Source organism: Micromys minutus, assembly GCF_963924665.1.
Source record: "Micromys minutus genome assembly, chromosome: 33".
Classification (NCBI taxonomy): Eukaryota; Metazoa; Chordata; class Mammalia; order Rodentia; family Muridae; genus Micromys; species Micromys minutus.
This window is the reverse complement of record NC_137968.1, coordinates 9,969,350-9,981,555: the sequence shown is the minus strand read 5'-3', so window position 1 is coordinate 9,981,555 and position 12,206 is coordinate 9,969,350. Positions and strand designations below refer to the sequence as shown.

General features: G+C 41.9%; 2 protein-coding genes across 4 annotated transcripts in view; one reads left to right on the top strand and one right to left on the bottom strand.

Annotated features, from left to right (window-relative positions):
- Positions 1–750: 750 nt before the first annotated feature.
- On the bottom strand, positions 751–8,064 carry ENY2 (ENY2 transcription and export complex 2 subunit). Of its 2 annotated transcripts, none has more exons than XM_080909351.1 (5): positions 7,993–8,064; positions 6,512–6,588; positions 3,727–3,797; positions 2,484–2,558; positions 751–1,018 (listed from the first exon to the last, which is right to left on the bottom strand). In XM_080909351.1, the coding sequence occupies exons 2-5, from the start codon at positions 6,577–6,579 to the stop codon at positions 942–944; spliced, it is 291 nt and encodes a 96-aa protein (XP_080765477.1). In that variant the 5' UTR covers positions 6,580–6,588; positions 7,993–8,064; the 3' UTR covers positions 751–941. The 2 variants fall into 2 exon arrangements, with proteins under 2 accessions (XP_080765477.1, XP_080765476.1); XM_080909350.1 differs by having other exon boundaries at positions 7,921–8,059.
- A 252-nt stretch (positions 8,065–8,316) lies between these two features.
- The window catches only part of NUDCD1 (NudC domain containing 1), a 47,962-nt gene continuing 44,072 nt past the window's right edge, over positions 8,317–12,206 (top strand). For both annotated transcript variants that reach the window (XM_080909470.1, XM_080909469.1), the window contains exon 1: positions 8,317–8,501. In XM_080909470.1, coding sequence (XP_080765596.1) covers positions 8,387–8,501 — 115 coding nt within the window. In that variant the 5' untranslated portion in view covers positions 8,317–8,386. The remainder of the gene's footprint in view (positions 8,502–12,206) is intronic.

Genomic DNA, 12,206 nt, shown 5'->3' with positions numbered 1-12,206 from the left:
ATCATGTTGATATTTGACGCGTGGTCAGACTCACCTCCTGGAACTCAACCAGGGAAAGCATATTGTTAATCAGAGGACTCAGGACAAAGTCCAACAAAACATTACTTAAAAGTTACATACAGCAAAAAGTACTCCACAAAAAAACCAGAAAAGACTTCCAGTGGTAGGAAGCAGTGTGAGGAGGGGGATGCCAAGTTCCAAGTGGAAGGATGGTCAACATGAGCACTCTGCGTCACAGGTCACAGTAATAGACAAGAGTCCATTAGATCTGGTCATCCTGATCCTGATTGATGTCAGAGTAAAGCTAATTGGTAGAGATTATTTCCCATTAAAGTTCTTTCTTGACCTCAGTATATGGGGATGCAATTTAGAGATTCTGCTTTCAAAGTTCAGATGAGTAGAAAATGTGGTATGCAGACAGCTTGCAAATGTTCTGTCTTCCACTAGATGGTACTTTCTCTGAAGCATAAGGAAGGCACGTACAGATAAGACTCAGTCCTAACCCTCGGAATTTGTAACAAATAAGAAATAAGACAGCCTACAGTACAAAGATGGAACATCACAGTTATCAAATGTGCGGATTCAAAAGAACAACAAACCATATGCAGACGGCCCAGAAAGGCGTCTCAGACGTTAGCACAGAGAATCACACATATAAATACTGGATTATAATAATTGCTGGCATTTTCCTCTCAACATTTCTAGGCAATCAGTAATAAAGAGTCCCATTTAATCCAAAATAAAAAAAAATTGAAATTCATTCATGAGATATTTATTAAAATAACACATTTAGGGAAAAAAATCAATACAATGTATACATCATTACTGAAAACTGTATACCATCATACAAAAAAGGACTTTATTTTGGGAAATCAATTTCTAATTATGGCAAGTTTTACTTTCAGAAATAAATCCACAGACCAACACATTCTAATTCACCCTTAAAGACTGGCATGCTGAGCAAGGAATGTTCTTATTCTTTGTAGGAGTTCCTTCTTTACACTGTCGGGTACCAGGGCTGAAACACAAACATTAAACACCAATGTAAGAAGACTATTAATACAGGGATTTTACAGAACTCTCATGGTTGAACTAAAATCTAAAAAGAAAACAATATCAGACTTATTATCTAAGCACATAGAGCTTATCAAGCCTGGGGAAAAGCTGGATATACAAAGTCCATTTAAAAATGCAAAAGCACACTGATAAATCAGACTTAAACCAGACTGATTAGTCACCTTGGGATGGTCTGACTGTAAAAGCAACAACAGTCAGAGAAAAAAAAATTTTTTTAAAGATTTATTTATTTTATATATAACTACACTGCTGCTGTCTTCAGACACCAGAAGAGGGCATCAGATCCCATTACAGATGGTTGTGAGCCACCATGTGGTTGCTGGGAATTGAACTCAGGACCTCTGGAAGAGCAGATAGTGCTCTTAACCGCTTAGCCATCTCTTCTGCCCCAAATGGAAAATTGTTTTTATTATATTGGGGTGGGGAGTAGGGGAGTAAGGGTTATAGCCAGCATTCTTGAGGTGGTAGATGGATCTGTTTGTATACAAAAACTCACAAAACATTTTTTTTTAAAACAGAAGCTATTAATTTGAGGCAGGGAGGGGCACATGGAAAGTTAAGGGGAAGAATGGCAAAGGCAGAAATGTAATTCTAATCTCAAAATGGTCAATTTTACTGGATCCCAATAGGCAGGGTACAAGAAATAAACATACCTAAGATGAAAATGTTGAGACACAGGATCACCATATTAAACAAATGTCTAAACAATGTTAACAAATTAAAAATAGGAAAAGAAATCAGAGCAAACTAGCTTAAAGTATAAACTCATAAGGTAAACAAATAGTTTTTCCAGAGTCATACTTGAAAAACAAGTTTTTCAGTTGTAAACATGCTTTAAGAAAAAGGACCATGGGCTTTATAGTTTCTTCTCAACAGGAATTCAAATTCTGTAGTAATCTTCACACATTTATATTCAAATGATTTTTGTCTGTGGCTATGTGTAAAGACATCCTATAATTCTTCTAACTTAGATGTTTTCATGTCTAAGTCTTAAATATGCCTCACCGAGAATTATCAGATTCTTAATTACACAATCAAGAAGACAGACTTCAATTTATTTTTAATAAGGAAAGAGATAGTAGGACAGTGACTCAGGACTGGAATAAATGTTGAATTATTAATACTCAAGTGGAATTAGGCCATATTTCATAAGGTTTCTAAATGCTAGCTTTAGGTGCATGTCCCTAAGATCTAGCTAGAACTGCTCTGCCTTACTGACCATCAACTTAAGACCACACTAAGTGCCACCTTATGCCCTTTGTTTCCTGTTTCCCAGGCAGCTGAACCTCTCAGTCCACCAGGCAACTGTGCTCTTAAACTTCTCCCACAGAACAACGCCAGGATTTTGGAAAGGATCATTTTTCCCCTACAAAAAGCCTGATTCCTGACAGTTTTGTGCTCCTTACCTCTGCCTTTTGGAGTGATTTCAGCCACCAAGTCATCAACAGTAACGTGTTCTAGTCCTTTTTCTTTAATTACCTCTTATGCAAAAGCAAAAAACAAATCATATCATTTAAAATCATTATCTGTAAGAAAGATTTTCATAAGAGGAAGGGTTAAAATCATGTTTTTAGAGTATAGACTGGTCTTTCAATAAAAAGAGGAAACTTTTTTCTTTTTTAATGAACATTTATAGCCTCATGAACATATCAATTTCCAAATTATAGACAGTCCGTTTATACTTCAGCCAAATAACTTAAGCAAACAAAGAGCTGTAATGTTAGGGTAAATTAGAACTGGGTAGTGCCAAATCCATCTTTTATAAAAAAGCTGGAACTGAACAGTTTACTGTAATCACACTATACTCAAGTGTATTAAGGAAACAAAATGTATTACTTGATTCTACTTTATAACTTCAATAACCAAACTTAGGAGGTGGAGCTACTGTGCTCCTTTCCCTTCTCTAGCCCGGATCAAAGGAAATGAGGAGGGAACAGAGTCAACACTTCTGGAACCCTGCTAGCTGCTTTACAACTTTAAGCATCTACAAAAACTTCTTGGTGAGAGGTGACAGCCGAGGGACGAAGATCACTCGTGTTCACAGTGGAACGGAACTGCAGTCTTCAATGTGTGCACGACTTCCGTTTCCCGTTAAGTACTGCAGCTCAATGCTTTCTCATAGCCAAGACACAGGCTATTATTTTTACTTGCAAAAGACATTGCAGTATAAAGACGACTCATTAAGAGAGACCTAGAATTTCACTACACCAAAAGTTGTGCCAGAAAAAGGGTTCATTTTAAAAGCATGTGCGATATCAACAACACCTATCAAAAAACCGCTTAAACGCACACTTTCTACAGTAAGTTCAATCCCCTGACAATGTTGTTACAATCAACCACCAAATGCTCATTGTGTTAAGGGAAATTATATCAGGATTACTAAAATTACTTAAAAACGGAGTACATATTTTTATCTCAGACAATCTTCAGAACACATGATTCATTTCTGCAAAAATACACGAACAATTCCTAAAACTTCAGGAGTTAAGATATCATTGAGAAAACTCTCACCACAGTCCTCAATTTCCATTTGCTTAAAATGGCGCTTGAGGATTTACTGTAGGATATGAGCTATAATTTCTTATAATGGCTCCCAAACCAACCCAGCTGAGAGCAAAGGCAGTAGCTTATCTAAGTGAAAGTGATTACCTTTACAGTGTGCCTTCAACTGATCCTTCCAGCCGCACTCAATTAATTTAGCTCTCAGCAACTCTTTGAGGCTGTTTAAGAGGAAATGTTTTCAAATGAATCGAAGCAAGATACTTTAGATAGGAATGTCTGAAGCAGTGCACTAGTACAAGCTGTTCAACTAGAAGCTCCCCGCTTTCCGTCCCCACTCTTTAATCATGGTCCAATCGTGAGTCATTACTTAGTTTTCTGATTACAAGTTTCATCCTTGCTTATCTTCGGGTTCCAAATCCATTCCTAACTGCAGGCTTAAGCTGCCCCATCCCACGCTACAGCAAGGACATGCCTACTCTAATTTAATTAGCAGTTTCTTTTTCCTTAATGCTGAAAACATTGTACCAATCACTGACACCAAGAAAGTATTCCACTACCCTTCTGCCATACCTATTTGTGTAAACTCAAAGTCCTTAAGTGAAGTTATTTCTCAGCTTAAATGTCACATCTTATACTCCTTACTATCTGTTTCAGATACATTACGTCGTTTGGTTACCTTGACATCTATATGTCTTTTGATCTCAAGAGCCAAAGCCCAACTTTATATTCTTTCCCACTCTCTCCTCCACAAAATGGCAATCTGATTCTTCTGGTTTGTTGGGTTAGAACTTGGGAATATCCTTCATCTTGCAATATATCCTCCCAGTTTCAGTTTTAAAATGCTTACCTAGAACTCAAATGTTTCTCTGCCAAGAGTATCCTAGTTCCAGCCACCATCTTTTCTAATCTGAATTTACACCTAACTCACTACATCCACTTCCTGCCTCTTCCCTTGAGCATAACATTCTCTTTAAAATCTTCCAGCGCCTTCTCAACGGACTGAGGTGAGTTCTAAGACTATCACAGACGAATGAACTCTGCCTTCTCCTCAGCTATGCTGACTCTACCTGTCTGCTCTCCTTTACCTTCTTTTCTCCTTAGGTAGCACATTCACCTGAGTTTATCTTCAAACTGTGGCTCCTGGAGCCCCCAGTCCTTCATACTCCTCTGATTTCTTATCAGAGACTTTACTTCTTCTGTCGAAAGCATCAACCTCCCTGCAGACCCCACAAACACTCTGAATCACCATGTGACATATTTCAGTTATAACATGTTTCCTGCTCCTGAAATGTGGGTCCCATGAAACACTTTACTCTCTGTATGCTGTGTACTCCAGAGAAAGGCACATGGCAGGCACCGCGTGAACAGAGAGAAAACCGTAATTCTCTAAGCACACACCATCAACACTATTTGCACTCACCCCAGCCCAGCCTCTCTTCAAACGGAGGTCTGTTTCTCCTTTCCATTTCTGCTTCCTTTTACCTTCACCCCCACCACCTTCCTAACCAATGTTTCTACCATCTATCTTTGCTCCTTCAAATCTACATTCACACTGACAGAATAGTTTCCGACAACAAAAATGTAACCTAGTCACTTCTTTCCAAAAATCCCTACTAATTCCCAATATCCAGAGATAAAGACAGGAACATATGCTTTTGTAAAGAAGGAACTCAGTTTTCTGTTCTGTAGCAGAAACACCAGCAAACACTACTGTGTCATTCTCCCTGTATGAACCTGGACAACGTTCTTAGAATGTGTGAAATACGACCTGGGCAAGGCTGAGCATAACTTGCCTATTACCTAAGCAAGATGGTAATCAAGTGAAGCTCTTTGCTGAGATAGGTACTCTGAGCTGGTGGAATGTAAATTTGGAACTGCTAATCTCTGCCACCTGTGGGTAGGGCCTGTTTGAGAATAAAGACAACAAAGGAAAGCAGGGCTGAGAGAGGAAAAGACACATCTCACAACAACATCTAAGTGCCCAGACTCAACTATGTAAAGAGCATCTTCAAATCTTCAGTATTTTAGTTAGACGGGCTTAAACACTTCCATTGGTCAAACCAGTTCTGAAATCCGGTGTTCTTCACTGGACAGAATTCGTCCACGATTATACTGCTCCAGACTTGCCCTATATTCAGCAGTTCCCAACCACTTATCAGGTACCAAAGCTCTGACTGCATATCCTGTTGTCAGACCACCTGTTCCCTTTTTGGCCTAAAGAACTTTTTCTTCCACCCCAGGGGAAATTCTTTTATTACTGAAATTTACCCAGACATCTCTAGGTAAAATGGAAGATCCATTCCTTTGTTCCTGTATAGATACATTTGTTTGGTACACTTTCTTACCCTGCTCTGCAAGCCTTTCTATGTTTGTTTCTCAGCCCTTTCTTTAAACACGTGCTCCTTAAATTAAGTTTCGAGCACAGCATCATATAGTAGGTATATAAAAGTTTTTCTGTCAGGGAGCATGGATCACATAAGAAGATCATAAGCTAATGGAGTAGGTAATGGTACAGGAGCTGGAATTTGAAGACACACAACTGAATATTAAACTGAGAGGAACAAGAAAGTCCTTCAGAAAATAGTAACAGCACATGCTGCTCCAGAATTAGGAACCTGGGGTAACTAATAGTAGCTCTCCACTAAAACCTGGGCAATATTCTCCAGCTGAGGATATGTGTCCACGCTGCCTCTCCTCCACGTGGTTAAAAATGCTTTCAGTGTCATTCATAACTTATCTCTGTACACAACTCCTCCAAGTCTTGCAATGCTGATTCCAACTATTACAGATGTTAAGAACAGAAACTCTGATGGTAATCTTTACTTTTCTGTAATTCTTCCCAGATATGCTTTGGCCCATGACACTTAACGTTCCTCCAATATAATTACTAAAGATGGTGACGCATACTTTATTGATACAGTGCATTACTCACCGTTCTCTTTCTCCAGTCTCTATTAACTTTTGGTTAATCGCTGCTCTCATCTGTGCATCTTTGTTCATCTTGCTAACCTGGACATCAACATGCATTTTCAGATACATAGTATTTAGAAAAGTGTCTCCGCCTAAGTCCTCTCTAGACAATCATCCTAACACACTGAACATTATGATAAGGAAAGGATGATAATTTCGAGTGCCTTACATGGGGTTATTATTCTTAATATCATTTCCTGTATCCCAACTCCCTTCCCTCATAAGCTCTTTACTGTTCTTCTTGTAAAGGAATAACTACTATTATAATACCATCAAGCACTTACGTACCTAAAATTGAGAATATTTAACCCCCCGAACTTGCTCTAACGACACAATTCCATTTTACAGATGAGAACACTGAGGCACAGAGACCGAATGTCAAGTCAGGTACTCGGACACTAGGAGTCCCACCTTTATTTAATTGTACACTAATAACTACTGTTCATCCCTGCATCTTAACTGCATCCAAATTTTGGGAAAGCCATATGGTATGCACACTAATAAAAGACACCTCTATGAAAAGTGAAGTAAGACTATGTGCTTTACTCGTCAATAAAATTCACGGAGAATTACAACTGCTACCCTACCTGTGGGTTTTTGTGCCCACAAATAAGCTTATTACTGGAGGGTAAGTAGGAACACAAATTTCAAAATAGCTTTGAGAAACCCTCCCATTTTCAATAAAAACAGCCAACCACTGCCAAAATTGGTGTACAGAAAAAAAAAAAAGTAAGGTTAACTTTTGAATGCAATTTCGCCATTTGAAAGTTTATGAAAAAAAATCAGGTTTAAGTTAATGTTTTCCTACTTAATGTCACTAACTTGAGTCGACTTTGTACTTTCCCGTCCTATCTGTATGAAAACTCGGGACTACAAAGAATTTTCAGAGTTGAACCGCGCGTGAGGCGGGTGCACGAAGGGTTAATAACTAGGCAACGCTTTAACTTCAGTAGTTGGGGCTTAACATTTTCCCAATAGCTGGAAAAGTTTAGACAGCACCATCCCAAGGACAGCCAAACTTTCTCGTCTTGGCCCCCTAAAATCACGGAGAGTGACCTTGGGCAAGTCACTTAATTCCTAAAGGCCTCAGTTTTCTCACTGGTAAAACGAGGGCGCTAGGGGATCCCTCCCAGTTCTGACATTTTTTTTGGGGGGGGGGGAGAGACACGCTGGGGACAGCTGGAGAGGCGGGAGGGGAGGAGCCAGAAAACAAAGCGAGGACTGGCTCCAGGCCAACTCCAGCAGCACGCCCTGTCGGAGAGCCCTACAGGCCCGCGAGCGCGGGTCGGGGAAGCTAACCAGAGACAGCACATCGAAAGGAGCCTGGGCTGGGCCCGGGTCCCGGCCCGGAGGACCACGGGCATAGCTCACCACCATCACCGCGGGCGAGGGCCGTCCCTTCCCAGCGACGAAATGACCCTTGCGCTGGCGACCGTTACCTACCACACTCTTCGGCTGCCCGGACTTAGACCCTCAGTAGCTCGGGCACCTAAGCACACAGAAAGCTAGACCACGCATTTCCGGGGCGGGATCTGGCCACCCTGCCTATAATGTGAGAATTCAACTAGCCCGGGCCGCCTTCTTGGTCGCTCGGCACTATGGGTAGGGAAGTCCAGAGTGGGCTCGGTGGCGAGTGTTTGGTTGCGAGAAAACTACATTTCCCAGCAAGCAGAGGAGGCAGCGTTCTCGTGGACACTACATTTCCCAGAAAAGATGTGGCGCCGCAGAGTCCTCTGGGATGGGAACCACGCCGCTTCCCAGCCTCAGTTCCAGGAGTGAAGCGCGGACCTTTCAACAAGAGCTTTATTGATTCTCTTGCTGGGCTCGGGAGACCGCGATGGAGGCGGCCAATTGCTCCCTGCGGGTGAAAAGACCCCTGCTGGATCCCCGCTTCGAGGGCTACAAGCTGTCGCTCGAGCCGCTGCCCTGCTACCAGCTGGAGCTTGATGCAGGTGGGATCGGCGGCACCCGCGGTTCTTTCTCGTTTAGGCTGCCATTGGCGCAACCCTGTGTCACTCCGGTAGCCAGTCACGTCCTGCTGCTCTGCACCTGGAGCCCACGCGGGGACCCGAGGACACCCCCTTTCCTTCCGCGCCCTAGCAGCGGGACCGTGAGCTGGCCTAGGCGTCCGCAGCCCAGGCTCAGATGTTCCCCGCCCATACATCTTTGGCCCCTGCTATGAAGGTTCAGGTTGTCCCTTCCTTCCCAAACCACCTTTTTGCAAAGGAGTTCGCTGAGAAGCCACACCTCCTTGGAAAATCCCCGACTCCCCCCCCCCCCCCCCCTTTTTTTTCTTTTGATGCAGAATCTTCTTGGAGAGAAAAATTTCCACTTTGAGTTATCAGTTTTCAAGTATCCCGACACAGAATAACGCTACAATTTATTAAGGGAGAGTGGTTTAGTGCGCTTCTTATTGCTTACTGCTACTACTTCTTTGTAACTTCCTAGAGGCTGATTCTCCTTTTTACGTTAGGAATTGTAGTTTTGTTAATGAAAGTGTGCAGAGATTTGTAAACACATGCCTCTGTGTTTCTGATTTTGATAAGCGTTTTTCATGGGTTGCACTTTGAGAAATAGTGATCTAAAGGTATCAAGCGTTACCTATGTATCTATTTATGTATCTTTTCTATAATATAAGGGACTGTGTATCCTTGAATGTCCTGGCACTTGCTTTGTAACCCAGTCTGGCCCTGAGGTCACAGAAGTCCAACTGCCTCTGTGCTGAGGTCAAAGGCATACACCACCAAGCAGCCCAACAAATGCTTGTTTTCCTTAGTTTGTTTCTAAAGTATCAAGGTAATTGTGGTGGGCCTGTTTTGTGTTGCATCACAATGGTTATGTGATTGGTACAGTCATGAGTTCCTAACAAATCATAATCCATTCAGGAATAAACATCTAATTACAGCACGGGCAAGTAGTGATAGGAACATGAGCCAATGTAATGGTCTGAGTATGTTTTCTCAACTTGTCTGGAGACCCGGGAAAGCTTCCTGGAGGAGTTGACCGAGTTGAGTTGGGAAGGATAGGCTAGTAGCTGTTGGCTGGTGTAAGAGGGGGGAAGCTTCCTTCCTCTTCCTCTTTCTCTTGGGCATTTTTGTTGCTTTTGTTTCTGTCAATAAACGATCCCATCATGTTCAGTGAGCTAAGTCATTGGAAATAAAACACAGAGGGACAAAGCCGAATGGCTCCAACCAGCAGGTCCTTACAACTGTGCAGGTCAGCAGGTCCTCCTTCCTGCTCCTTCCTGTGTCTTTGCTCAGTTACGGGCTGGCAGAGGCAGTTCTAGCCATCTTGTCCATCTCGATCATTTGCTGGCTCTCTGCGCACTTCAGCATTTGTCAGACGTCAGACAATCTTCACTTGAGACTTCCATATGGCTGGTCATCCTTCAACAGGCTAGCACACGCTGTTAAGTCACAGTGCACATGCTGTTTCAGTGGCTTTCAACAAACTCCCATTTGTTCTGTTGGGCAAAGCGGATTAAATGACCAAGTCAGGAATCGCTGCTGGAAGGTCGTCGTAGGAGAGGGTGTAGATCCAGAGTGCTGAAAGTTTGGATCATGATAATCTAGAAAGTTATCGATTACTCCTTGGTAATGTGAAATCAAGGTACTAAACAGGTGTAGTTCCCAAGTTTCCTGGTGTGATTGTGTAACCCCCTCTCTGCTAACATCTAGCCAGAAATTGAGAATGTTTATTTTCATCTTGATTTCTCTTTATTCGGTACCATCCTGTTGAATGGTGCTGTCCCCATTAAGGTCTAGATAATCTCTCATAGGTTTGCACAGAGGCTTATCTATCAGATGACTTTGGATCCTATGAAGTTGACAACCACCATTAGAGCTGTCCATCTTTTCTGCAAATTTCATTTGTCTCTCTCTCTCTCTCTCTCTCTCTCTCTCTCTCTCTCTCTCTCTGTGTGTGTGTGTGTGTGTGTGTGTGTAGCTTTCCTTTATTCATTATCTACTGATGACCATCTGGGTTGGTTCTGTTTCCTAGCTTCTGTGAACAGAGCAGCAGTGAAAGTGAGTGCACAGCGATCTCAGAGGTAGGACAGAGAAACCTTTGAGTGTGTACCCAAAGGTATAGCTGCTGGGTCATAAGCTTTGGACAAACTCCGTATTAATCTCCATAATGGCTGTAGGTAGTTTAAATTTCCGCTAGCAGTAAAAAGTGGTCATCGGTATATGCCGTCCTCCGATTTCTTTTGGATGACACTGAATCTCAAAGTAGGTTTAATTTGCTTTTTTCCTGATCACTGAGGATGTGAAACACTTTGAACCTGTGTAGTGATGTGTGTTTTAGTTTTTGTAGGTTTCTTGTTGTGCACAGTTAGCTGTTAACCTTCTGTCTGAAGTAGAGCTGCTGAAGGCTGTCTTTTCACTCTGTTAATAGTGTCTTTGCTGTTGAGAAACATTTTAATTTTATATCATCTCTTTCTTATTTCCTGTGGGTACTTCCTGTGCTGATAGGGTCTTGTTCAAAGGTGTTTTTTTTTTTTTCCTTCCTGTACCTATGTCTTGAAGTGTACTCCCTTTAAGTTCTTTAAACCATTTTAGTCTTTCAGGATTTACGGTAGATCTTTGATGGAGTTTTTTATGCAGCGTGAATGTAGGCAGTAATTTAGGGGTAAAAGCCTTACCTGTTCCCACTCTAGCTCCCAAATAATTGACACAAAGTCCTATTATATTTATTTACAAGCCTTAAGCACTAGATCTGGGCAGATTTTTGGTCTGTTCTAACCTTTTAAGCCATAGGTTTTGTGTTACTCGAAGTCTGAGTTTTCCTAGCTTGCTCTGCTCTAGGTGTGTCCTTGGTGACCTGCTCATCCGGACTCCTGTGGACCCTCTGCTCACGACCAATTCTTTCTTTTCCTCTCCTTACACACCACTCTTTTGAGACCTTTTTCGCTGGGATCAAAAACCCTGCCTTCTCTGCCAAGCCATCAGCTAACCAGCTCATTATTAGCCCAAGATAAGTGGAGAGCGTTCTTTATAAAAGATACGGAGAGGAGATAGTTCAAAATCATGACAATGCTAGCATCGGGATTCTAACTAGATCTCTGGGCACCAAAATCAGCTTCTGAATACACAGTGCATACCCCACCACCCCAAAACAAAACAGAAAACCAAAACAGGTTTGATTGCATTCTTCAAGTGGTTAACAAGTTTGTCAGTAGCATTTGCTAAATAAAGTGTCTTTTTTTCCCCCCAGTTACAGCTTTGACATCTTAGCAGTGTGAGCTGGTTTTCTGTCTCTCACCTGTTCATTTGGTCTCAGTGTCTGCCTTCATGCTGGTATCCTGTTGTCTCTGTTATATGTCTACAGAAGAAGGTCGGGTATTTGATACCTCCAGTAATACTGCGGCTTAGACTTGGCTTTGATCACTTGTGGTCTTTTGCATTTCCGTGTGAGTTTTTTGGGTTCTTTCTCCTACTTCTATGACGATTGCCATGGGAGTCTTGAAGAGCATCTCAGTCGATCTGTAGAGTAGTTTTGGTAATACAGCTGTTCTCACAATGTCAGTCCCTCCAGCCCATGGTCATGGGCGGTGTTTTCATCATCTCGTATCTTCCTTGATTTAGTCATTTACTTTTTAAAGGGGTTGCGTTCTAATAGGGAAGAGGTTAAGAAACTTCTGGTTTGTTTAGGGCTAC